The sequence below is a fragment of the Gopherus evgoodei genome, chromosome 13, assembly GCF_007399415.2.
Source record: "Gopherus evgoodei ecotype Sinaloan lineage chromosome 13, rGopEvg1_v1.p, whole genome shotgun sequence".
Classification (NCBI taxonomy): Eukaryota; Metazoa; Chordata; order Testudines; family Testudinidae; genus Gopherus; species Gopherus evgoodei.
Genome location: NC_044334.1, coordinates 22,397,135 through 22,424,505, shown reverse-complemented (window position 1 = coordinate 22,424,505; position 27,371 = coordinate 22,397,135). Strand labels below are relative to the sequence as shown.

The 27,371-nt window shown below is 44.0% G+C and overlaps 2 protein-coding genes across 2 annotated transcripts; one reads left to right on the top strand and one right to left on the bottom strand.

Moving 5' to 3' along the window:
• Positions 1–5,112: 5,112 nt before the first annotated feature.
• Positions 5,113–10,271, top strand: DYNLL1 (dynein light chain LC8-type 1). Its single transcript, XM_030582591.1, has 3 exons — positions 5,113–5,218; positions 6,658–6,795; positions 9,875–10,271. Exons 2-3 carry the CDS (start codon positions 6,664–6,666, stop codon positions 10,010–10,012), a joined length of 270 nt encoding a protein of 89 aa, XP_030438451.1. The 5' UTR covers positions 5,113–5,218; positions 6,658–6,663; the 3' UTR covers positions 10,013–10,271.
• A 94-nt stretch (positions 10,272–10,365) lies between these two features.
• On the bottom strand, positions 10,366–27,094 carry COQ5 (coenzyme Q5, methyltransferase). Its single transcript, XM_030582587.1, has 7 exons — positions 26,837–27,094; positions 25,902–26,051; positions 23,733–23,957; positions 14,959–15,065; positions 13,859–13,947; positions 13,500–13,611; positions 10,366–12,865 (listed from the first exon to the last, which is right to left on the bottom strand). Exons 1-7 carry the CDS (start codon positions 27,090–27,092, stop codon positions 12,764–12,766), a joined length of 1,041 nt encoding a protein of 346 aa, XP_030438447.1. The 5' UTR covers positions 27,093–27,094; the 3' UTR covers positions 10,366–12,763.
• Between the last annotated feature and the right edge of the window lie 277 nt (positions 27,095–27,371).

Genomic DNA, 27,371 nt, shown 5'->3' with positions numbered 1-27,371 from the left:
AGGAGGTGGGCCCTTTAAATCACCCCCATAGCTACCAGCTGCAGAGGCGGCTGGGAGCCCTGGGGTTTGGGCAGGGGTGAAAGTAATTTACATTTCTTATCCATATGGTCCAGTCGCAAGCAACCCACCTCTCCTACATACTTCATGGACTCCTCCCATTGCATGACATAGATAGAGAAAATAAAACTACAATTACTACTACCAGTACTGTCTGTAATAAAACTTTACTATTGGAATAAGCTTGAAAAAGTGAAAACTCACTGTCACATTTTTCTCTGTGTCTTCCCTCCTCCTCCAGCCAAGCTGCAGACACTAGGCTCCATGCTTTCCCCCTGCCTGGCACTGAGCAGCAGCTGCAGGGGCTTCCCTCTAGCTTGCAGCAGGGAGCAGGGAGACTGGCTGAGGGAGGGAGAAGCCTGCCTCCTGCATAAGAACAGTTTAAACTCAGCTGTTCCCTGTGCAGTTCAGTAACATTTCAAAGAGGATCTGCAAGCAGTTTGGACATCACAACTATGATCCTCTGCCGGGGGAGAGAATGGGATAGATTTGAACTTGGAAATGGTTCCTGATTTTGATTGCGTTTTTTTGTGCATAGGAGATCCCCTCATCCCGGGGGCAGAAAAGAACTGCCCCTGCCATGGTCACACACACACCCTTCCCACCCACCAACAACAATTGGGAGTGAAATTAACAAGGATGCCAGAAACAGCTTCTAACTCTGGTGGCTGAACTGTGCATGGAACAGCTGAGTTTAAACTGTTCTTATGCAGGCAGCAGCAGCAGGCATCTCAGCCAGTGTCCCTACTGCAAGCTAGAGCCTAGAGGAGAACCCCTGCTGTGGGGGGAGGGGGAGGAATGCAGAGCCTTGTCTGCAGCCTGGCTGGAGGAGGGGGAGGGAGGAGATGAAAAACCAATGTGACAGTGAGTTTTCCCCTTCCACCTGCTTTTATTAGCTCTGGATTTAAGCTGTGCAGCCAAATGCTTGTATTTATTGTGTGTATTAGTATTGGAGACAAGATCCCCTCATCCTGGGGGCAGAAAAGGACTGCCCCTGCCATGGTCAAACACACCCTTCCCCCTCCCCGCAGCTACTGTGAGTGAAATTAACAAGGATGTCAGAAAACCCTCCTAACCTCGAGGGCTGACCACTCAGGGAACAGCTGAGTTTAAACTATTCTTATGCAGGGGGCAGGCTTCTCCCTCCCTCAACCAGTCTCCTTTTCTTACCGGTCCTCCGCACTGGCCTACTTTCGCCTCTGGGTGAGGTGCTGGACCTCATCAGTGTTTGTTGGGAGGAATCTGTGCAACCCCAGCTGCGCTCCAGATGTAGGAATTACGATACCTTAGGGCACATATCAAGGGCCATGATGGACAGGGGCCATGATCGGGATGCAGTGCAGTGTCGGGTTAAAGTAAAGGAGCTGCGGAATGCCTAACACAAAGCCTGCAAGGCTAACAGCCACTCCGGTGCTGCCCCTGCAACCTGCAAATTCTATAAAGAGCTGGATGCAATACTTGGGAGTGATTCCACCTTCACTGCAACGACCACCATGGATACTTCCGAGCCCAGCACAGCAAGGGGGGGGAGGAGGAGGAGGAAAGCACGAGCAATGATGCTGAGGTTGCAAGGAGACACCCTGGAATCCCCAGATGCATGCAGCCAGGAGCTATTCTCGACACAGAAGGAAGGCAACCAGTTGTGGCATCCGGTGCTTGGGGAAGAACAAACAACAGAGGAGGTTCCTGGTAAGTGACTTTCTTTTCAGGAAGGAAGTTTTTAGGTACAGGCTCTTTGGGCGAGGATGGGGGACCACTGCTGCACACAGGCAAGCTGCATATGGGCCAGGGCAGAAGCTGCACTGTAGGAGAAAACCCTCCCTTGCTTCCCTGGTCACCCTCAGCAGCGAGATATCTTCCAGGATGTACTCCTGTGGAGAATGTTGGGACACTGTTCAGTGTAGGTGCTCCCTGCAGCTGTTGGCTCTCCCCAAGGCACAGAAACCCAGAGGACAGTACAGCCATGAAACAATCAGTCCCCATGGACCCTGTGCGTACTCACCATTTTTGGGGCTCATGTGGGTTATGTGCACTCACTTTGGGACAGGCAAAGTATGTTTTTTGTGATTGCCCTCCTTAAGTACAGGGGAATCATTGCTCTATCTGGTGTGTACAATGCTGCCTCTGTTAAGTGTTGAATTTTCCCTGTATAGGTGCAACCTTGAGAGCTCAGTTGTCATTCTTATCACTGTCCAACAGATTGAGAAGACTCAGGAAGAGGCCGCGTACAAGCAAAGAAGACTGTCACTTTGGATCTTAAGCAGCAACTCAACTGCCAAACAAGACGTGCTGGCGAGACTCGTTAGCATGTTCCGCAGCAGTTTGGGCTTCATTCCCACAGACTGAAAGGGAAGACAAAGCGTGCTCTGCACAGAAACCGTTGAAAGATGGTGCCAAATGTAGACAGAAACACAGGGATTGCTGGGATGTGAAGCGATGCATCATAGGGTATTGGGACAGGATCCAGAATGCCCCACACCCCATGCCTCCTTCCCACAAGCCACAGCACCAGAATGGGAAGAGGTGGTCTGTGGGATAGCTGCCCATAATGCACCGCTCCAAATATCACTTCAAGTGCTGTGAATGTGGCCACGCCAGTGCGCTTGCAGCTGTCAGTGTGGACAGACTGGCGCACTTTCCCTGGTGCGCTCTCTGAAGGCTGATTTAACTCAAAGCGCTCTACATCAGCAAGTATAGCCATGGCCTTGGGAGATAGTATTATATCTGTACACAGCTTTAGTGAGACCATTACTGGAATACTGAGTCCAAGTCTGGTGCCCACATGTAAAAAAAAAAAGTGTTGAAAAATTGCGAAGGGTAGGGAAAAGAGCTGCAAATATTTGAGGTCTGGAAACATGCCTTATAGTGATAGGCTTCCATTTTTGTTTACCAAAGAGAAGGTTAAAAGGTGACCTGGTCACAAGCTACAAATACTTGGGGAAAATATTTCTGATAGTAGATGGCTCTTTATCACAAAAATGCATGAGATTAAATGGTTGGAAGATGAAATTAGACAAACTGAGATTAGAAATAAAGTGCAGATAGGTAGCACTGAGGGTAATTAACCATTGGAACAACTTACTGAGGGATATGGTGGATTCTCCATAGCTTGAAGTCTTTACCTCAGGACTGGATCTCTTTTTAAAAAGATATGCTATAGTTCAAACAGATGTTATGGTCTTGATGCAGAGATTACTGGATGATTTTCTTTGGCCTATATTATGTCCTAGGTCAAACTAATCATAATGCCTCTTTCTGCTCTTATCTCCTGCATTTGTTTCAAGCTGCAGTCACGCTGTTTTCATATGTTCTAAGTGAACTTGACTGACAGGTATTAGAAATTAATATCTGATCCTTGGTCTTCCATTGTATCTCCAAGGGCAACTTAATACATATGTGGTATGCTAATGAATTCATACCAATCCAGATACGCCAACTGTACATGAATCTTACCCGGGTTCCTGTTCCAAGAAATAAATTAATTGGCTCATATCCAGTGGGTAACAATAAAAAGTGAGTTGAGAAACTGAGTAACGCATTGTTTTTCTTAACAATATTACAGAAATTCCTCACATTCAGTTCTGAGTATTTTCTCATTCTTTAAGCTCCCAGAGGGATTTCAGCAGATGCCACTAACCACCTTCAGATCAGAGAATGAGGTAAAGCTTAAAAGCGTTCCATGGTCTATGCTTGTCTACTACCTATTGAGCTTCATTCCTGCTGCAAATTCAGTTCTTATTCTCTAGTGACTTCTGGAGGAAGATAACTGGTCCCTGAACACTGTTGGGTCTGTCCAAAAGAGATAGATCTGATTCCCCCCACAACTGCACAAGATGATGAAGTCCTTGCAGCATCTGTTTCCATTCCCGCTCTTTGTATATCTTGTCTACTTAAGAGCAGCAAAGAGTCCTGTGGCACCTTATAGACTAACAGAGACGTTTTGGAGCATGAGCTTTCGTGGGTGAATACCCACTTCGTCAGATGCATGTAGTGGAAATCTCCAGGGGCAGGTATATATATGCAGGCAAGCTAGAGATAATGAGGTAGTTCAATCAGGGAGGATGAGGCCCTGTTCTAGCAGTTGAGGTGTGAAAACCAAGGGAGGAGAAACTGGTTCTGTAATTGGCAAGCCATTCACAATCTTTGTTTAATCCTGAGCTGATGGTGTCAAATTTGCAGATGAACTGAAGCTCAGCAGTTTCTCTCTGAAGGGGACTTCGGGACCGGACTTCAGAGAGAAACTGCTGAGCCTGCATATATATACCTGCCCCTGGAGTTTCCACTACATGCATCTGACGAAGTGGGTATTCACCCACGAAAGCTCATGCTCCAAAACGTCTCTGTTAGTCTATACAGATCCAGACTAACATGGCTACCCCTCTGATACTTGTCTACTTAGTCTCTAAGCTCTTTGGGCCAGGGACTCCTTTCTCACTTTGCGTGTGCACTACTTCAGATGGGGTCTCTAGGTGCTCCTAAATATAAATACCACTCTTGATCAGTGGCACCTTTTCTCCGAGGAAGGGGCCACAACTCTGGATGCCTGTTCCTGGGGAGATGGACCGCCACATGCCAGTCTCCGGAGGAGGCTTCTGTATTCCCGGGCCCTTGTATCCCTGCAGAGATTTGAGCCTAGGCCTCTCCATGCCTCTGAGAACGGGGTGGGGGGGAATCCTGTCCTCAGCAACGGTCTCCATAGCCCCGTCAATGACAGCCGCCCTCATCGCTGCTCCTGGGTGGGATCCCCCCATCCCTTTTATCGGATGAGACGTTATGGTAGGGATCCTTGAACCCGGGTGGTTCCGCAGGCTCCTCACTCTCGGGTGCAGGCCTCGAACTTAGGCCGGAGGACCACGCATCCTGTTGCTATGGGAACAGACGCCAGCGCGATGCATGTCGGGCTGAAACAAAACGCAACAGTAAGACGCTGCGGTAAGCGGTAGCTTTCGGCCAATGACGTGCGCCTGAGATTGTTGCGTAGGCCAATGATTGGCGCACGCGGGCGAGTCTTAGTCAGAGGGGCGTGGCTAAAAGTATTAGGCTACGGCGGTGGCGCCGCGCGCTTTCAGTCACATCGGAGAGCTGGCTGAGCGAGTGCTGGTTGAAAAGCTGCCTGCCCGCCCCATCCCTTCCCTCCGCGCTCGGAGCCGCCCAGCACACGGTGAGTTCCCGACCGAGGCAGGAGCCTCGAGCCGATCACAGGGCGCTGGGAGAAGGCAGAGGCCTCAGGTCATCTCCGCTGGCGGAGGGAGAAGGAGCGGATAAGAGGAGGGCGCCCCGGGGGCGTGGGTTCTTGTGAGCCTTGGCGGGGGGGCTGCTGTGATTCTGTGTGTAGAAGGGGGTGGGCGGTGGAAGTCCCAGTTGGGCGAGGGTACGGGAGGGCGCCCTGGCTGGGTGGGCGTGGGGAAGGTGACGGGGGGGGTGTCCTGGCTGGGTGGGCGTGGGGAAGGTGACGGGGGGGGGTGTCCTGGCTGGGTGAGCGTGGGGAAGGTGACGGGGGGGGGGGGGTCCTGGCTGGGTGGGCGTGGGGAAGGTGACGGGGGGGGGTGTCCTGGCTGGGTGGGCGTGGGGAAGGTGACGGGGGGGGGGGGGGGGAGAAGACCACCGATTGGGCATGAGGGGATGCCGATGAAAGTATTGTGGCTTCTTCGGTGCTTTAACCCCCCGCCCCCCAATACTAAGATTTGTCTTGGCAAAATGAGAGTGAGGACGCATGGCAGGACTGTCAATGGACACTCCCAAAGAGCCCCATATCTGGGAATGCTACGCGATAGCTTGTCTGTGCCAGGGAAACTACATAGAATTTTCTAGCATCTCTCTCTTCACAAAGTATTCCAAGCTCTGAATTTAATTTCCCGAAAATGTATCTAGTATTTTAAACTGCTCAGGGTCTCTATTTGCACTCAAATTATGACTAAGGGCTACTAGAAGTCCACCTCATGACGGTACTGACTATACCAGAGGTTCTCAAACAGGAGGTTGGGACCCCTCGGGGGTCAGGAGTTTATTACATGGGAGTCATGAGTTGTCCACCCCAAACCCCGCTTTGCCTACAGTATTTATAATTGTGTTAAATTAACAGTACTTTTATATATTTATATGGGTGGTTGTGTTCAGAGGCTTGCTACGTAAAAGGGGTCCCCAGTACAAAAGTTTGAGAACCACTGGGCTCTATAGACTATCAGTTTAAACTGATAAGCTTTAGAGTTTAGCTTAAAAACCAAAAAGTGATTCTACAGATTCTCTCTTGGGAATGAGATCATGATTAGTGAAACTGAAAATGCTCCTAACTATGCTTTCAAACCAGTTACTTCAGCTGAAACAGAGGGAGGAAAGTAGTGCTACAGCTGAAAAATTACATCGTTTACTTTACTGTCTGTATAACTTGTCACTGGCTGTAGAGCTGACATCTGCATGCTTTGAGGAGATGTGTTTTGCATTAAGGCTGGGCCAATGTTCTTAAGCTACTAGATAGTGACCATAAAAATCATGCATTGTACAAGACCAAGCTTGTTAAACAGACTGTCTGTGGGAGTTTTGGGTGGTGGATGCTCCTACTGCCATGTCAAATTATTTTGTGTGCGCGTGCGTGCTCCCTAGGTAACCATGTGTGATCGAAAGGCTGTGATCAAGAATGCGGATATGTCTGAAGAGATGCAGCAAGATTCAGTGGAGTGTGCCACTCAGGCCCTGGAGAAATACAACATTGAGAAGGATATTGCAGCTCATATAAAGAAGGTAAATCCCTGTTGTAATAGCCTTTTCCCTCTGTTGCTGGATATGCATGTTTTAGAACCTAGTATGACAAGAGTACTGCCAGAAGGGACCTCTAGAAGAAAAGAAAGCTTTACTAAGTGCTCAGCTCAACTGAAGTTGTATACAAAGGCCTTCATTTGCCAAGTAATTTAATGTTTAACTCTTCTGAAGATCTGTGTCATACATAACTGTTCCTGGGTTTGGTAACTGTTCTTTTTCTTTCCTTTGGGTTTTTTCATATCCTAGCCATATACTTGTTCTAGCAGCAGGGGAGCTGTTGGGAGAAGCTGCAGGTGGATGTTGCCAACTGAGTCTAGTTGGGAGAGGAAATTGTAGTTTACTATTTTTCGTACTTCTGAAGTTTGCTGAATTGGCAGTGCTAATGGAAGATGCTGGCTTGCCATAAGAGTGGGAAGGCTGAATTGAATTGAGACTACATTGAGTGGAACAGACTTCTAAACAGCAGTCATTGACAACGTATAAAACCTAAGTCACCGAAGTGCTCTCCTTAACTGTTTTTTGAGTTCTTTATAGCTAGCAATTTCCAGTGAGAATAGCAAACTTATTTAAAAAAAACCCCACTCCTGCTTGAGATGTAGAAACAAGTATAGATTTTATTCCCTTTAGAGAATGCACCACTTAAAAATCACTGAAGCAGAAACATCAGTTTAATGTACTACAAAACAATTCTATATCATTGTCAAACTTCAGTATAACTTCCCAATGGCTGTGGAGAGGGAGGGGATGTGATGACAGACACATTGGAAATAAAAACAATTAGCCAAGAGGCTTAATATAATAATCAAATACAAAACAGCTGGATACCTTTGCTTGTCCCAAAGCTCTAAATTTCATAACTGCTGGGCATGATTTGTATAAAGCACTTAAGTCTGACTCTTTGTGGTCATCACATTGGCTAGCAAAACTTGGAGTCAGACTCAAGTGTCTAACTGTAAAATACTACTCATTTGTGAATAAATTTGGTCTATTAAATTAAGCGAGTTCTTTTCTTTTAAGAATAGAGTATTAGGGCTTATTATGGTCTGATCTTTCTCTCTGTGGATCAACTCACTATCTTCATTTCTGATCTTATGAACTAGGATGATGCAAACTAGCATAATGGATTAACTAGAATGCCTCCTAAGCACTCTGCACTTTCATTGTGTGTGCCTGTTTGTGAGATCCTGTGTCACTCCTCCTCCTCCATATGCATTCCCTCTACTGCTTGACTTTCAAAATTTTTTTTGCAGATCACTAACAAGGGCTTTGCCCTATTGCTGGTTGAAAAACAGTAGCTTGAAAGCTATTGTGCTAAAGATATATTAGGACTCACTAGATTCTTGGATGCAAAGAGAGAATGCTTACACCTACTAAACTGGCTTGATTTCTGCAAGATGTGGCAGGTGGGCAGCTGTAACATTAATCAGAGTACAGTCTGGACTGATGGACAGCTCTGTCCGCTCAATTCCCTAATCTGGGGTGCCTTTTGTAAACGCTGCTTTGCTGTGAGAGCAGCCACTCCTGATCTGCTCTCTATCAGCTTTCAGCATGTAAATCATTCCCAGCCATACTGTATGAGTGCTATAGGCAGCCACTCAAGAACTACACTGCAGGACAACACCAGCCAACTCCCAGTCCCAGACTTTCCCCAGAAATGTTTGTCGTACTGCCCAGCACCCTCCTGGATGAAAAAAAACTTGTATCTAGTCTGTCATTTATTAATAGAAAATGATATGCACAAATCTTGTTATCCCAAATGGAGTTTCCCAAATACTTCAATCCAAACCCACTGGTTTAGGAAAAATAGATTAAGTGACAAGTATAAGTCAGGATTGGTTACATGGAAATAAAAGGTAAAACACAACTATACCTAACTTAAGCTAAGTGAATATAAAGCAAAGGGGTCTCTCACCACAAGTTCCAGCAGTCTTCCTGGCTGAACCTCTTCATCAGGATTTCCAGCCCCCAGTCCAGTGGTCCTTCCTTTCATCTTCAGGGGTTGATGCTGTGGGTAGAGAGTGATGATTCGGGATGTCTGCCTTCTTCTTACAGCCCTTTCTCTTCTGCAAGTGTCATCTCCAACTGATGTAAGGTTTCTGGCCACCTTCTACTACCTTACTATCAAAATATATTGCCCCCCGCACACAGAAGAGTGGCCACTTAATCAGGTTAGTGATCTGTTTGAGCTAGCTGACACCTGGCTGAGGCACTGGCTAGCCTTTTATCTCTGGAGAACTTGTTTGTGACTGCCTTCCGGAACATGTCTTTGGTAATATCGTATGGTGAAATTTTCTTTCACAGTCTTGCCACACCTTTTACCAGGACAATAATTTGAAAACTCATGATTTCCTGATTATACATCGGTGTAGGCAACCTATGGCATGTGTGCCGAAGGCGGCATGTGAGCTGATTTTTTTTTCAGTGGCACTCACAGTGCCCAGGTCCTGGCCACGGGTCCAGGGGACTCTGCATTTTAATTTTAAATGAAGCATCGTAAACATTTTTTTTAAAAACAATTATTTACTTTACATACAACAATAGTTTAGTTATATATTATAGACTTATAGAAAGAGGCTTTCTAAAAAAGTTCAAATGTATTACTGGCACACGAAACCTTAAATTAGAGTGAATAAATGAAGACTTGGCACACCGCTTCTGAAAGGTTGTCGACCCTTGCCTTACATAGTATGCTTTGTTCAAAACTTAATAACCTTATGAATGGGGTGAATAAGGGTATAAACTATCACAGCAGTAAAATACTATCTGTACTCCTGCAGCTACCTAGTAAGACAGTGACTTCTGCTGTCTCATGATATAATAACCAGCAATTGGGCAATAAAGGTAAGTCAGCAATTCCACTTCTCCCTTATTATCAAAGCTGTGGTCTTAATGCAGAGCAAAGGATATGCTGTTCTTACCCTGCCACACACCTCAGTGTTTGAACATTTAATATAAAGATGCAGGTGAGAATACAGCAGTTCAAAAAATCTGCAACTTTTGTGTGTCTAAGAAAGGCAGTTCTGCTGTGGTAATATTGTGCATTTTGTTTTTTTTCTTCCAGGAGTTTGACAAGAAGTACAACCCCACTTGGCATTGCATTGTGGGAAGGAACTTTGGCAGCTATGTGACTCATGAGACTAAGCACTTCATCTATTTCTACCTAGGCCAAGTTGCTATTCTCCTCTTCAAATCTGGTTAGAGCACAGACTGTGCTATTCAAACTTGCATCCGGTTCCAGGACTGCACACTAACTCCAAATAGAGACTGAAATCTTAAGCCTTCCCTGGGGAACACACTTTGCTCTTCAAGCCTTTTGTTGTGGTGGTAATGGACAGGGACTCCTCTGTACCAGTTTGTTTTCATTGTTGCTATAAAAAATAGCAAAAAAGTCTTTCTTGTATTTATTTTCTTTCCAAAAACCTGCTTCCCTTTTTAATAAAACTGTTGGATATACTCAACCTTTAAGAGTTTATTCTAATAGTTTTATAGCCATCTATCCCACTGAGCCCTATATTCTTGTACTAAGCTCTAAATTTGTACTAAGCTCCATGAAAACAAGTGAAGTATTTCATAAAGTGAGTGTATTTTCTCTAACCCAAAACTTGATCTAAAGCTGTTAGTATAGAAAAGTTCACTGCTGGCATAGACAAGTACAACTGTCTTTACTAAAGTTAAGTTGGAGCTGTAATTCCTGTAAGGCTGGCCTACATTTTTCTCCATCTGAAGTTCATATTTTTCTTATTCACTCACTTAAAGCATTTGTCAACGGGCAATATCTCCATGTAATTCTGGTCCAAGGCTGTGAGTGGCTGTACACTTGCCTTCTCTATTTTATAGAACATATTTGTAATATTGTCCAATAGTAAAACAGTGAGTCTTAATCAATTTCTGTGTCACTTACAAAAAGTCTCTGACAGATTCCATGATGCTAGATACTACATAGATCCTTTAGGGTTGTGCTGGCAGAGGCTGCTATAGTCCCAGTAAGCAGGACCAGTTCTAAGGATGTTAGTGAGGAGCACAAGTAGTTCTTAATGTTGAAGCACTTTCCTAGGGCAGGCACTAACTTTGAGCTGGGAACTATATCCTTTCAAATGCTGACTGTAAAGCCCCAGCTTGCAACACTTATGGATATTCACCATCTTCAGTACCAAGAATCCTTAGCCATCATGTTTCTGCTGCTCTACACTTGAAAGTTACAGCAGCTTTTGGAGAAGGTATGCCAGCCTTAACAGGTACCAAGGCAGGAAAAGGTAAGGTAAAAAGGGAGATAGGGTAGTGCTTTTGTTTTAAAAGCCTCATTAGAAGTAGCACTGCAACAATTGTACTGTGAAGGATGGTAGTACAACAGCTATTCAATATGCATGAGGCTTTATGATGCTCTTCATTAGTATAGAAGTAATGTTCAATTACGTTATGCTTCCATGTTTAACACTTGAGTATTAATTGTTCTACAGTTATGAATCTTGCTTAATACTTTTTTGAAAAATTTTTTTGAGGTGGAAGAGTAAAATATCTACTTACTGATCTGATCTAGATTCCAGTTGAGGTAGTTTGACAGACAATGTCCTGAATTCTAAATGATTAGGTTAAGTGTCCTGCTGTAGCAGGAACCCCTTAACCTAGTGAATTAGGTGGTAGACCTACAATAGATGATGCACCAAGAGCTGATTAATGTGATTTATCTAAGGGCATATGAAGTCACATTGCATCCAAGCTCCTTTAATAGATATTTTATACTACTATATTGATTACCATTTTGCAAGTTACTAGCAGATTACAATAACTTCGGCTATGTATCAAGCCTGCTTATGATTTGTTTCTACCAACTATGCAGTCTGAGCTAGACAACTCTGTGGCTATCTTTTCCCTTGGGTACTTACCACATTTCAATCCTACACTCTCATTCTGGTATAGAAACACAAATTACAGATTACTAAACCTTCAGGAAGCTAGTAAGAACTGAATTAAACTACACACTTTAAACTCTGGTAAACAAACTACCAGAATGCAGCTCAAATAAGGGTAAGTAAAGACAGGATAAGATTTTTAATACAATATTTCTAGTTTTTCCACATTCATTACTGCAGAAGTTTCCTTGGATCTGAGTAACTTGTCAGTCTTAACAGGATACAGAGGTAAAAGAGTGGAAAATTTCTTCAGACATGGTATAAGGTGATGGGTAGTGTATTTCACAATTATAGCACTGTTTCATGACAGTATAGTTAAAGTGAGGACAGTGAACAGATTCTTTCAGAACTTTATCCCCATCATTGAGGAAATACATTAATAACTTACTACTTCTGCAGACAAGTCTTCAGAAATCAGTGAGACATTTACCACACAAGTGAAACATATATAAAATTTAATATGATCTTTAAAATAAATACACATAAACCCTATGTGTCTCACATTTGTAATTTTAGGTGTTGCCCACATTTCCATACCTACCTTGAACTAGAGTCATTACTTCAATACAATATAAGATATCTTGTTTCAAGGCAAGTTGGTCCATATCTACCTTCAACCAGTTCTATTACTATATGGAGTATATGCTGTCAAACTTAGATAAGTGTAATTTTTGCCATATCCTCACACTGTACTTTAGAAAATAATATATACTAAACAAGTCTAATACAAAAGTCACTGTCTGTGAGGTTTGGGAAAAGTGGTAATCAGTTGAGAGTGAGCACATACCAGGCATCAAGGAATCACTTGACCCATACTTACATAAGTACCTAATTGGCAGAGGGATTCCAGATCTTGAGCTGGTTGTAAGAACATAATTTAAACTCAGAAACCCAAAGTCTGAAGCTTTAGATCTGCAGAGGGACCAAATCTTCCCCTCCCCTCAGTCTATCTTGGCAGTGAAGTTTTTGGAGTTGCATTGGTTTTAGCTTCCTCAGGAGAAATACCCTTTATCCTTCAAGAGCCTTGCAAAGTAGGAGGGTCACAGTTTGAAACCTGAGTGAATGGCTACAATGCCCGATGTTAGATTTCGATATTCCACTTTCAGAAAACCTGCATCTTCAACCATTGCCTTGAACTCATCCTGAAATATAGTAATAAAGAACATAAGAATAGCCAGACTAGGTCAGACCAATGCTCCCTCTAGTCCAGTATCTTGTCCTCTGACAATGGCTGGGGCCAGGTGCTTTGGAAGGAATGAACAGGACACAGCAATTATAGGGTGATCCGTCCCCTGTCATCCAGTTGCAGCTTCTGGCCAGGGACACCTAGAGCATAGGGTTGCATACCTAACCAGCTTGGCTAACAGTTATTGCTGGACATAGCCTCCATAAGCTTAATTTTTTTTTTAACCCAGTAATAATTTTGGTCTTTACAACATCCCTGGCAATGAGTTCCAAAGGTGGACTGTGTTGTATGAAATACTTTCTTATGGTTGTTTTAAACCTGCTGCCTATTAATTTTGTTGAGTGATCCCTGGTTCTTGTATTATGTGAAGGGGCAAACAACACTTCCTGATTTACTTTCTCCACACCATTCATGATTGTATAGACCTCTCTCATATCCCTGTCAGTCATTTGTGTGGGGGGGAAGAGTAACTGTGAAATTAGCAGAAGTAAACTAGCATATGCCTTCTTAAAGGCCTAGTTTCTTTACCCATAACCCAGCTGACCCCATGGTGACAATACACTAAAAGTTCAAGCAGAGCACCTTGTTACCTGGGCTGGAAAACGTCGGATGCTTTCCACAAGGTACTGGTAGGATTTCCAATCTCCAGCAATAATCTCACCCAGAACAGGGATAACCTGGAAACTGTACAAGTCATAGAGCCTGTCCAAAGAGACGAATTGCAGATTAACATGCAGACACTAAAATAAAACCACCTAGGACTAACTTTTTCCTAAAGAGGAATTAATTAGTCTCTGTATATCACCTTGGCTGTGGATTTCTACAGAGTTTGGATTTAAGTGTGCGATAGTGTTTCAAGGGCTTAGGATTCTTCCACATGTTTTTGTCCCAGCTCAAGAAAAACCCTCATGAGAGGAGAGAAAAGAAAAAAAAACTGACATATTCCAACCTGGAAATAAGGGGGTTGTTGACTTGACTGAATTCCAAACACAGAAATCTCCCTCCTGGTTTCAGCACACGATATGCCTCCTGTAGTGCCTGAGAGAGATCAAAAGTGGATGAACACACTGTAGGAAAGCACCCTCTCTATTATAATCTCATGAGGATGTGAAACATGGATGCTCCACCTCCTTGGGTTGGGCACAGTCCAAGCAGAAGAAAGACTGTTCTGGTTAAAGTCACCAAAGTGTCCTGGGATTTTCATAGGGAAAATAAAATATTTAGACTTGGACAATAATACCACCCACCTATCCATTGTGGGCTTAAAACTGTATGTATGCTTTAAATTAGGTAACATTTTCACATAAGTCCCTTTCTGTCAGGCTAAACTCAACCCACTCAGGTCAGAGAAGCTCAATATGGCTGCACTATTATATTTTTAAATCATATCTGTTGCTTTCGGTGAGATTGGCCTACTTTAGGATGGTATTAAACATTAGGTATTGCAGCCTACTAGCAAATATCCAAAGATTCATCATAAGATTTCAAGCTACATCCACCTTCTTCCTGAAGATAGGAGATAACACTACAAAACCAAAGCAAAAAGAAGCAGACATGCAGAAAGTCTTTCATCAGTTGTGTAAACAAGTAATTACACTTTAAGGGATTCAAAGCACATCTCAGCACATGGAATATTACATGCAATTATCAGTTTGATCAAAAATATCCTCTCAGGCAGAACAGTTATAACCAATCTTAAAATACCAGGTCCCAATTGAAATCGGTGACATTACTTGCTAGAGTGCTTACAAATATTTTTTAATTTTTAAGTAAGGACTACTCAGAGCTTCCCAGAAAAATGTATGCAAGTATTTATACCATGCTTATCTCCATGGTAAAAATCTGAACCCTATGATGCCCCTAGAAGGGCAGGATATTTATTAACCTCAATTTCTTTTCATTCAACCAAACTGTAGGGCTATATCCCAGTTTCTTTTACATGCGAGAAGCTGAAACAGAGGTTCCCTCATAACAGGAGTGTTTCTTCTTTTCTTGGTGCCCAGAAAGCCCAGGAGAACTGTATATCCCAAGACATGTTGCCCTGCTTACCTGGTCAATATGAGTTACATTCCGTATTCCAAAGGCAATTGTGTAAACATCAAACTTGTTGTCATTGAAGGGCAGCTCTTCTGCATTCCCAACCACCCATGACAAGCCTTAAAAAAAATACAACAAAAACTCACATATATACTAGGAGCTGCTCATCCCAGAAAACTTTCGGAAAGACTAGATCTTCACTCTGTTTTGGCAAAGGTAATACATATATAATAGGGCTGTCAAGCGATTTAAAAAATTAATCGCAATTAATTGCTCTGTTAAACATTAATAGAATATTTTAATGAATATTTTTGGATGTTTTCCACATTTTCATATATATTGATTTCAATTACAACACAGAATACAAAATGTACAGTGCTCACTTTATATTTTTTTGAGTACAAGTGTTTGCACTGTAAAAAAAACAAAAGAAATAGTATTTTTCAATTCATCTAATACTAGCACTGTAATGCAATCCCTTTATCATGAAAGTTGAACTTACAAATGTAGAGTTATGTACAAAAAATAACTGCGTTAAAAATAAAACAATGTAAAACTTTAGAGCCAACAAGTCTACTCAGCCATACTTCATGTTCAGCCAATTGCTCAGACAAACAAGTTTGTTTACATTTGCAGGAGATAATGCTGCCCGCTTCTTGTTTACGTCACCTATAAGTGAGAATAGGCGTTTGCATTGCAGTGTTATAGCCGGCGTTGCAAAATATTTATGTGCCAGATGCACTAAAGATTCATATGTCCCTTCATGCTTCAACCACCATTCCAGAGGACATGCGTCCATGCTGATGTTCGGTTCTGCTCGATAACGATCCATAGCAGTGCAGACCGACATGTTCATTTTCATCATCTGAGTCAGATGCCACCAGCAGAAGGTTGATTTTCGTTTTTGGTGTTCAGGTTCTGCAATTTGTGCTTTGGAGTGTTCCTCTTTTAAGACTTCTAAAAGCATGCTCCAATACCCCATCCCAATCAGATTTTGAAAGGCACTTCAGATCCTTAAATCTTGGGTCGAATGCTGTACCTATTTTTAGAAATCTCACATTGGTACCTTTTTTGCATTTTGTCAATCTGCAGTGAAACTGTTCTTAAAATGAACAATATGCTGGGTCATCATCCAAGACTGCTATAACATAAAATATATGGCAGAATGCAGGTAAAACACAGAGCAGGAGTCATACATTTCTCCCACAAGGAGTTCACTCATTAATTTAATTAACACATTAACGAGCGTCATCAGGATGGAAGCATGTCCTCTGGAATGGTGGCCAAAGCATGAAAGGGCACATGAATGTTTAGGCACATCTGGCACATCAGTGCTAGCTACAAAAGTGCCATGCGAACATTTGTTCTCACTTTCACGTGCCATTTGTAAATAAGAAGTGGGCAGCATTATCTCCCATGAATGTAAACAAACTTGTTTCTCTGAGTCAAGTGAACAAGTAGGACATAGTGAACTTGTAGGTTCTAAAATTTTACACTGTTTTGAGTGCAGTTATGTAACAAAAAAAAATCTACATTTGTAAATCGCACTTTCAGGATAAAGAGATTGCACTATGGTACTTATATGAGGTAAATTTAAAAATACTATTTCTTTTATCATTTTTACACTACAAGTATTTGTAATAAAAATAATGTAAGGTAAGTACTGCACACTTTGTATTCTGTATTTTAACTGATATCATTATATTTGAAAATACAGAAAAACATCCAGAATATATAATTCTATTATTTACCAGTGTGATTAAAACTGCAGTTAATCGCGATTAATTTTTTTGAGTTAATCGTGTGAGTTAACTGTGATTAATCAGCAGCCTTAATATATAATTTTTAAATCATACTGTGATTCTTCTTTTTGTTAGGGAGGACACCAAGTTTATTCCTGCTACCCTTCAAGGTCCTGCATCACGGCAATTCCCCATCAGACAAGGAAGAAGACCAACAAACTTGTTCCTAAATCAAAGACTTCCTCCTCCCAACTGGAGCGAGGCATGCTCTACCCACAGTACTTCAGACTGGGGGAAATGAGACGGAACCTACATCTTTAGCATGGCAGAAGACAGCAACAGCTATTTGGCTGCCCCTATGTTTTAGTGTAAGGATTCTCTTCTGCAACATTCTCAGTATTACAATCACTCATGGGGATAGTTTTTGCAATGAGTTGTACGAAGTCCACAAAACACTGAAAATGTATGCATTTGTTTTGATGTCAGAAAGAATTTCATGAGAGAAAGTAAATTGTGGTCATGAATCCTATATGACTACAGAAGGAAGAATCATAGGGTGGAATTAAATAATCTTGGAGTCATATACATTTTTTAAAAATAGATAAATACTCGTAGGAGCAAATGTCCTGTTCCATCCACAGATGGGAGTTCCCACGCTTTATATGGATTTTATGAAATGCAGACATTTCATAAAAAGTTGCCCCAAAACAACATTTCTTTGTTTGAACACACTGGTTATTGTCTCTCTATTTATCAGCACTGGAGAGTAACAAAAGATTATTATAGTAACAAAGAAGATGATGGGCTACACAGGGGTAAGCAACCTATGGCACGTGTGCCAAAGGCAGCACGTGAACTGATTTTCAGTGGCACTCACACTGCCCAGGTCCTGGCCACCACTCCGGGAGGCTCTGCATTTTAATTTAATTTTAAATGAAGCTTCTTAAACATTTTGAAAACCTTATTTACTCTACATGCAACAATAGTTTAGTTATATATTATAGACTCAGAGAAAGAGATGGTCTAAAAACGTAAACGTATTACTGGCACATGAAACCTTAATCAGAGTGAATCAATGAAGACTCGGCACACCACTTCTGAAAGGTTGCCGACCCCTGGGCTACAACTAGAGGCCAGAAAGCCAGTGTTTGACCTTTGAGCTCCCCCTTCTGGAAGAAGGCATGAAGTCGGGGTAAGTGAGAAGAAATCAAGAAGCTGACACTGATACTAGAGAACAGGCATTTGAAAGTAAAATGATCTTATCTAGTTTCTAAGTCACACACTAGCCTAGATGACCAAGTTACTTCTATGAGAAATCATTAGCTTACTTAAGCAACTACTAGGATGAGAGGTGGGGCAGGAAATCACAGACATTATTAAAGTCATTCAGTGTTTCATCAACACAATACAAAACGAGCCCTCTACAGGATTCCTTGACATCATTTTACCTACATATAGCACATTTTCTTCTCCAGCTTAAAAAAGAAGAAATATTAATTATCTTTTGGTGTTCACCAATATGTGCAATTCTTTTGAATAAGCCTGGGGGGGGAAATATTTTTACCTTGCTAATTTTTTCTCTACTTGAAAAACATTGATCTGTTTCCCCAACAGTTATTTTTCTATGCGCTACCTGCACCAATGAGGTAATCAGGAGTGCAGAGAGAGCTGGGTGTAGTAATTGGTTTGGGGTATGTAAGACTAAAAATTTTAACTGCTCCCCCAAAAGTTCATCGAGAGGAAATGAGGGAGTTGAAATTCTGTTCATGTTTTCAATCAAGTTTTAAAAGTTTCAAAAGGTACTTCAAATGTTGAGACTGACTGTATTTTCCAGTTACTGTTGATAAATCTTTAGTTTACTTTGAAACAAGGACTGGTATTAAACAATGTTTTTAAAACCAATTTAAAACAAAGTTTTATATAAAATATACCACATTTAAATACATATAGTAAATCTTATTTAAGGAATGTTTCTGTAATTGAAGTGGGAGAGGGCAAACAACTATTCTACAAATACTGTGCATCAAGCACAATTTATTAATTAATTACTTCTTAAATTAATCCTGATTGAAAGGACCAATGTGGTCCCCAAAAGCATTTCTAGAGATCACTCACTGAACTACCCCATTGACCTGCAAACTAAATATTTAATATGACTCAGATTCCAAAAGCACTATAACCTACTCTCTATTGGAGGTATCATCTCTATATAGGTTCCCCCCACCTTTGGACTCATGACATTTTTATTCGCTGCTTTGATTTTTAAAGTATTGCTTATGAGATCTGTGGTGTAGTTAGATTTTTAGGGCCAAACTATCCTATTTTGTAGCTATGCAGCTTGACTAAACTCAGTAGAATTGCATTGGTGTAACAGAGCAGTATTTTGCTCACTGGATGATTTTGAAGGAGAATCAAACACTTGGTTTCAGATTAATACTCAGACTCATATTTTCAAAGAGATACAAGTGTTAAAAAGACTCACTGTGCCTCTATAGAGAGTATAACTCACAGTTGCAGAATTGTCATGACAATTGGCCAGCTCATGTACATCATCTTACTTACCCACTCTTTCCATACTGTTGAGGATAAAGAACCTACACCTGATATTTGTCCATCAGAACAGTTAGTGCTCCTGGCAAATAAGCAAGTAGAATTTTGGACTATTGCTACATAAGGATTTTTTAGCATCACAGGTCTGGTCTACACTACGCGTTTATACCGACTTTAGCAGAGTTAAACCAATTTAACCCTGCAACCGTCCACACAACGAGGCCCTTTATATCGATATAAAGGACTCTTAAAACCAATTTCTGTACTCCTCCCCGATAAGGGGAGTAGCGCTGAAATCGGTATTGCCATGTCGGATTAGGGTTAGTGTGGCCACAATTCGACGGTATTGGTCCCTGGACGGTATCCTACAGTACACCATTGTGACCGCTCTGGAAAGCCATCTGAACTCAGATGCACTGGCTGGGTAGACAGGAAAAGTCCCGCAAACTTTTGAATTTCATTTCTTGTTTAGCCTGCGTGGAGAGCTGATCAGCAGGGTGGCGATGCAGAGCTTATCAGCACAGGTAACAGTGCAGTCTCCCGAGAATCAAAAAAGAGCTCCAGCATGGACTGCACGGGAGGTACTGGATCTGATCGCTGTATGGGGAGAGGATTCTGTGCTAACAGAACTCCGTTCCAAAAGATGAAATGAAAAAACATTTGAAAAAATTTCCAAGGTCATGATGCAGAGAGGCCACACCAGGGACTCACTACAGTGCCGTGTGAAAGTTAAGGAGCTCAGACAAGCCTCCCAGAAAACCAAAGAAGCAAATGGAAGGTCTGGGACAGGGCCGAAAACATGCCGCTTCTACGTTTAGCTGCATGCAATTCTTGGGGGGTCCGCAACCACTACCCCACCCCTGTCCGTGGATTCCGAGGTGGGGGTGGTAATCTCAGCCATGGCTGAGGATTCTGCGGACGGGGAAGATGAGGAGGAGGAATAGGACGATGAGCTTGCACAGAGCACACAGCACTCCATTCGCCCCAACAGCCAGGAGCTCTTTCTCACCCTGACGGAATTACCCTCCCAGTCCTCCCAAGCCACTATCCCACACAATGAAGGGACCTCTGGTGAGTGTACCTTTGTAAATATAAAACATGGTTTAAAAGCAAGCGTTTTTTAATGATTAATTTGCCCTGAGGACTTGGGATGTATTCGTGGCCAGTACAGTTACTGGAAAAGTCTGTTAACATGTCTGGGGATGGAGCGGAAATCCTCCAGGGACATCTCCATGAAGCTCTCCTGGAGGTACTCCAAAAGCCTTTGCAGAAGGTTTCTGGGCAGGGCAGCCTTATTCCGTCCTCCATGGTAGGACACTTGACCACGCCATGCATGTAGCAAGTAATCTGGTATCATTGCATGACAAAGCCTAGCTGCGTATGGTCCCGGTGTTTGCTGGCATTCAAGCAACATCCGTTCTTTATCTCGCTGTGTTATCCTCAGGAGAGTGATATCATTCATGGTAACCTGGTTGAAATTCCGGAATTTAATTAAGGGGACAGAGATGGCCATTCCTACTGGGCTCTTTGCCTGTTGCTTAAAATAAATCCTTCCTTGCAGGTAGCTAAGCAGGGGGAAGGGGGGCGGGTGATTGGCGCTGAGCTTTTTCGCGTTTGGCTAGCAGGGATCTTCCCTGCTACCAGCCACGTGGGGGGGGGGAAGGGGGCTGTTTAGCAGTGATCTTCCATGATATGAACCACACGGTGGGAGGAGGGGTAAAGCGATCATCCCAGAGAATTGGATGGGGGGATGGTTTCTGCTGCTGCATGTTAACAGGAAAGCAGCAGCACTGAACGGGCTTTGCTTGCTATTTGGTAAAGGAGGGCGCTGGATATATGAAGGCTGCAGAAGACAATGGCATACCATGGCTCCATGCAAGCCGAATTCTGCTGCCCGGACCTGCGTCTGCGAGATCTCTAACAGAGCCACAGGCACTCAATATTAAGATGCAAAATGTGACCTTGTAGTCAAATCACATGTGCTATGTAAGGTGAATAGTGTTGTTCACCGTGAAAGAGCATAAACATTGTTCTGTAAAATGTATCTTTTTAAATACTTCTCTACCTTTTTTCCCCTCCCTCATGCAGCTGCAAATTTTTCAAGCCTCCCTACTCCATCCCAAAGGCTATCTCAGATAAGGCGGCAGAAAAAAAAGACGCAAGACGAAATGTTCTCGGAAATCATGGAAGTGACCCGCAATGAAAGAGCTCATCTGAATGAGTGGAAAGACGTGATATCAAATTACAGGAAAGATGCCAATGAACGTGAGGACAGGAGGGACGCTCAAGATGAGAGGTGGCGGCAGGAAGATCAGAGGTGGCAGCAGGAAGATCAGCGGTGGTGGGATGCAACTCTGAGGCTGCTGTGTGATCAAAATGACATGCTCCGGCGTCTGGTGGAGCTTCAGGAACAGCAGCAGGATCACAGAGTGCCGCTGCAGCCCCTGTATAACCACCCTCACCATGTTCCACATCCTCCTCACCCAGACGTGTAAGAACATGTCGGGGGAGGCTCCGTGAACCCGCCCACTCCCCCCCCCCATGGACAGCCCAACCAAAAGGCTGTCATTACTTTGAAATTTTTTTAGTGGCCTTTTCCTTCCCTCCTATCCTCCTCCCAAACCACACCCGGGCTACCTTGTCAGTTCTCTCCCTCTTTTTATAATGAATTAATACGGAATACATGATTTTTAAACAATAGTGACTTTATTTCCTTAAGCAAGCTGTAATCTAAGGGGGAGGGTGGGTTGTTTACAGGGAAGGAGTCAATCAAGGCGGGGGGGGGGATTCATCAAGGGGAAACAAACACAGCAGTCACACCATATCCTGGCCCATGATGAAACTCGTTTTCAAAGCTTCTCTGATGCGCACTGCTTCCTGGTGTACTCTTCTAATTGCCCTGGTGTCTGGCTGCGCGTAATCAGCGGCCAGGTGATTTGCCTCAGCCTCCCACCCCGCCATAAAGGTCTCCCCCTTACTCTCATAGAGATTGTGGAGCACACAGCACGCAGCAATAACAAAGGGGACACTGGTTTGGCTGAGATCTGATTGAGTCAGTAATGTGCGCCAGCACACCTTTAAACGGCCAAATGCACATTCTACCACCATTCTGCACTTGCTCAGCCTGTAGTTGAACAGCTTCTGACTACTGTCCAGACTGCCTGTGTATGGCTTCATGAGCCATGGCATCAAGGGGTAGGCTGGGTCCCCCAGGATAACAACAGGCATTTCAACATCCCCAACTGTTATTTTCTGGTCTGGAAAGTAATGCCCTTGCTGGAGCCGTTTAAACAGAGTAGTGTTCCTGAAGATGTGAGCATCATGAACCCTTCCTGGCCATCCCACGTGGATGTTGGTGAAACGTCCCTTGTGATCCACCAGTGCTTGCAGCACCATTGAAAAGTACCCCTTGCGGTTTACATATTGGGTGCCCTGGTGCCAAGATAGGGATATGGATTCCATCTATTCCCCCCCCACCCCACAGTTAGGGAATCCCCTTGAAACAAAGCCATCCACTATCACTTGCACATTTCCCAGAGTCACAACCTTTCAAAGAAGCAGCTTAATGACTGCTTTGGCTACTTGCATCACAGCAGCCCCCACAGTAGATTTTCCCACTCCAAATTGATTCCTGACTGATTGGTAGCTGTCTGGCATTGCACAGAGGGTTATTGCCACTCGCTTCTCAACTGTAAGGGCTGCTCTCATCTTGGTATTGTGGCGTTTCAGGGCAGGGGAAAGCAAGTCACAAAGTTCCATGAAAGTGCCCTTACGCATGCGAAAGTTTCGCAGCCACTGGGAATCGTCCCAAACCTGTGGTCCCACCAGTCTGTGCTTGTTTCCCGGGCCCAAAATCGGCGTTCAATGGCTAGAACCTGCCCCATTACCAGCAGGATCTCCAAAGCGCAGGGGCCCGCGGTTTGAGAGAATTCTGTGTCCATGTCCTCATCACTCTCATCGCTGTGCTGCCGTAGCCGCCTCCTCCTCGCCTGGTTTTGCAGGTCCTGGTTCAGCATAGACTGCACGAGAATGCGTGAGGTGTTTACAACATCTATGATTACTCTCTTGAGCTCAGCAGGGTCCATGCTTGCTGTGCTATGGTGTTTGCACAGTTCACCCAGGAAAAAAGGCGCGAAACGGCTGTCTGCTGTTTTCATGGAGGGAGGGGTAAGGCTGTACCCAGAACCACTCGTGACAATGTTTTTTGCCCCATCAGGCACTGGGATCTCAACCCAGAATTCCAAGGGCAGGGGAGACTGCGGGAACTATGGGATAGCTACCCACAGTGCAACGCTCCAGAAATCGACACCAGCTCGGTACATGGACGCACACTGCCAAATTAATGTGCTAAGTGTGGCCACGTGCACTCGACTTTATACAATCTGTTTTAAAAAACTGGTTTCTGTCAAATCGGTATAATCCTGTAGTGTAGACATACCCTAAGTCTCTATCACTCACAGACCTACTATAGAAGTGATATAATGCAGGACTTACCTTCAGAGTAGCCAAGATGTTGTGCTTTCTGCTTTCCAACCTTTAGCATTTCCTTATTAATGTCACAGACCACCACTTGGGAACCTCCTGGCAATTTAAGTTCCTCTTCCTGGTAACTCTTAGAGATTTCCTCCCATGATAAATTCTGATGGGATTTCAGTTTCTGTTTGATCTGGTGCTCCCACTGGGACCGAACATAATTGATAAACCGAAAGGCGATGTCACCTGTATTAGTTTTGAAAGGGAGATGCAAAATATGGAATATTTTCTGACATTATAAAAATTAAATATTCAACAGGAAGTTAGGACTTTTAATATTTAGATAAACTGGAACTAACATGCTCCCTAGCTTTATTTTTTTAGATGAAACATTAACAAGTCACTTTCCCCCATTACTGTTAGTTGAAACAGAGTTTCTGTAAGCGTATGGGGTGGCTGCTGGATCGCTAGACGGACTAGATAGCCTTGCTTGTGATGCAGATGCCTGGCCGGGCTCCGGAGTCTTGCTGCCCTGCATGGACCTATGCTGCTCTCTGGACTTTCCCGTTCCCATACAGGATGTCAGGGAATGCCCTCTTCTGGTGTGCTTCCCCTGCTTCTTAGCAGGTACCGGGGATTGGGACTGGTGCCAAGAGGCCAGTGGCAGTGGCACACTTCGCACCCATGCTGCTGTGATTGCTGCAGAGTCTGATCTCAGGGGCTGACTCCACGAGGAGTGCTTACGTCCCGCTACTTTTTAGTCCTTGGCTGGAAGCTCTTGCAGATGTGACACATCACTAACGGGGGCTTCTCCCAAATACTTCAAGCAACTTTGATAAGCGTAGTTGATCTGCATAGGCTTTTTACAGCAATCACAAGGTTTGAAGCCCAGGTCAGGGCATGCCTTGTTCGTGGGGTAAGTCCTAGAGGGGACTATCTAACTCATCTACAATACTATTTGCTAGTCATTAAGAGACCAAATAAATTACTTATCTGGAACTATTTACACAATGTGATAGTGGGAAGGGGGGGGGAAGGGGAAGGGTAAAGAAAATGCTTCCAGCACTATCACTGGCAGTAAGAAGGTACTGCGGGAGGGGCCAGTGCTGCCCTTATACTGGCTAATATGTATGCCACTCCTGAGGGCACCAGAGCCGGTCCTTATGGATACCACTGAGGGAAAAACTTCCCGCACTGGTGCATGTGGTGAGAGCACATACCTAACATGGAATGGACATGAGCAACACATCTCAAAGAACAGCAGTTACAAAAGGTAAGTAACCATTTTTTCTATAAGTGTAATACTTTGCACTTCTCGAGCAGCTTTATTCAAGGATCTGAAGTGCTTCAAAACATTAGAAAACTAAAGGTATGTCTTCACTACCAACATTAAAGTGCTGCTGCAGCAGTGCTTTAACATGGCTGTGTAGTTGTGGCACCAGCATTGTAAAAAAGCCAACTCCAGGAAGGGAGTAGCTCCCAGCACTGGTGTACTATCTACACTGCCACTTTATAGTGCTGAAAGTTGAATCGCTCAGGGGTTTGTTTTTTCATACGTACCCCTGAGCAAGAAAGTTTCAGCGCTGTAAAGTAGCAGTGTAGACAAGGCCTAAGACTCAAACCTGCCCCTTGAAGAATAGAAGTTATCGTCATTCTCCAGATAGGGAAACTGAGGGACAGAGCAGTTAATTACTTGCTTAAGGTCATAGTGTGCGTGTGGCAGAACAAAGACTACAGCCCAGTATTCCCAATGTCAGGCCCCTTATTTAGCCACCAGACCAGTGGTCCCCAAACTTTTTATGTTGTGTCCCTGCTTACTCGTAATGTAATCGGTTCGCGCCCCCTGGAGGACTGAAGCTACAGCTGGAAGTCAAAGCTTGGATTTGGGCCAGGGCAGAGCAGGCCTGGGTGGTCTTCCCTCCCTGCCGAGCCCCCCCGCCCCCTCACAAATGTTTCTCCATGCCTCCCTAGAGGGCATGCCCCACAGTTTGGGGATCACTGCACTACACAGTGTTCTCTGGAAAGTCATGTAAATGTTGTACTAAGTGCAGCTATGATTTCTATTGTCTATATTGTACTTATTTTCCATTTTAATCTATAGGTAGATGAATTTCTGCTCTCCATTAAGGAATCATTACTCCAGCAAATAGAATTCCTTAATAGTAGTACTAGAAATAAAATGGAGTGCACCTGTCCCTCCAGCAACGTCTAGCAGCTGAGTTCCTGGGTAAGGGTTCATTTGATGCAGCAGGATATCCTTCCAGAGCCGATGAATCCCCAGACTCATTGAATCATTCATTATATCATACTTCTTAGCCACGCTTTCAAATACATGGTAAACTGAAATAAAATTACATTATCATGCAATACATGTCACTTTGAGGTAGCAGGGGATAGCATGCCACTAAATTTCATTTCTACGTATTCACTGTCCTCTTCCTATGTCTATACTAACATATAGCCCTGTAAAGTCTCAGGCAAGAATCCTATTTTTTTTATTTCATTAGCTAGATTATCATACTTCATAAAGTTTATATTTTGTTACATGCATTTACTTTCAACACATTCCTACATTTCACCACAATCCCAATCTAGGAAACACCATGTGAAGGAAGAGCAATTTGTTTTAAAAGTTATTTATAGACAGATTACCTGAAAGCATTCAGGTAAGCATTAACTTGCTAGGAAATTCTCATCCCTCAGACAGCTAATCCTTGAGCTATAGAATGCACCCATTTATTATAGGGGTAAATAAGCTATTATTTCTATTAGGGTAACTCTAACAACTTCCAACCAAGATCAGAGATCTGTTGTGCAAGGCAGCGTTCAGGTACAGAGCAAAAAACACGCCCTAGCACAGAGTTCTCACTATAAATGACCAGACACAGGGAGAAGAAAGAATATATGGAGCGAGCAAGTGACTGGGAGGAGGAGGAGGAGGGTGGGTGTAGGTGTGTGTGTGTCTCTCTCTCTGTCTCCTCGGTCCATTTTGTTTCACAAGAACTGGACCGCACTGCCTCCTACACTACACCAGTCATTGGGGTAGTTAACGGCCCAGCAGTCATTTCCCCTCTCCCCCTCGATCCCCGGCCAAGTCGCCCCGCCTTGCTCCTACCCCCCCTCACCTTTCTCCCCTTTCTCCGTCTCCGACACATTCTGGAATCCGAAGTGCGTCTCCCCCTCCGCGACAAGGCGCCGCGCCCCACTGAAGAGCCCCCGACCTCCAGACAGCAACTTCCTGTGGTAGCGGCGGCTGTGCAGAGCCCTAGAGGTAACCGCGCCAATAGAGGCCGCCATCTTCGGTAGCGGCGTGAACTTCGCACTCGCAGAACGCGTCTCCGAGTCACGTGACGCTTCAGGCCCCGCCAATGGGAAGCCCATCTGGAGAGGAGTAAATAAAGCGCGTGATTCTTACTGGCCCGACGGCAGGGAGGGCGGGATTTATTATGTAAACCAGGCCCGGGGAACGTGGTGCTGGGAAGAGAGGCTCGGGGTTACCGAGGGAACAGGGGTCTGGTATGTCTGGTGCTAGTGGCTCGTTCGCCTCCTGCCCAGAGAAATGGGCTTATGCAGCGCGACTCCGGATTTACCGCCCTCGCGTCTGCCCTGTGACACCGCACCGCAAACCCACCGCCGGTCGCGTCTCTCTTCACCCCCCAG

What these genes read in the sequence shown, in the direction of transcription:
- COQ5 (XM_030582587.1), bottom strand. Translation starts at nt 27,092, where the DNA reads ATGGGCTTCCCATTGGCGGGGCCTGAAGCGTCACGTGACTCGGAGACG. An exon ending in ATGTAACTCATATTGACCAG is followed by an intron (nt 13,948 to 14,958) that starts GTAAGCAGGGCA and finishes GATCTCTCTCAG; the next exon opens with GCACTACAGGAGGCATATCG. An exon ending in AACAACCCCCTTATTTCCAG is followed by an intron (nt 13,612 to 13,858) that starts GTTGGAATATGT and finishes CTCTTTGGACAG; the next exon opens with GCTCTATGACTTGTACAGTT.
- DYNLL1 (XM_030582591.1), top strand. Translation starts at nt 6,664, where the DNA reads ATGTGTGATCGAAAGGCTGTGATCAAGAATGCGGATATGTCTGAAGAG. An exon ending in TTGCAGCTCATATAAAGAAG is followed by an intron (nt 6,796 to 9,874) that starts GTAAATCCCTGT and finishes TTTTTCTTCCAG; the next exon opens with GAGTTTGACAAGAAGTACAA.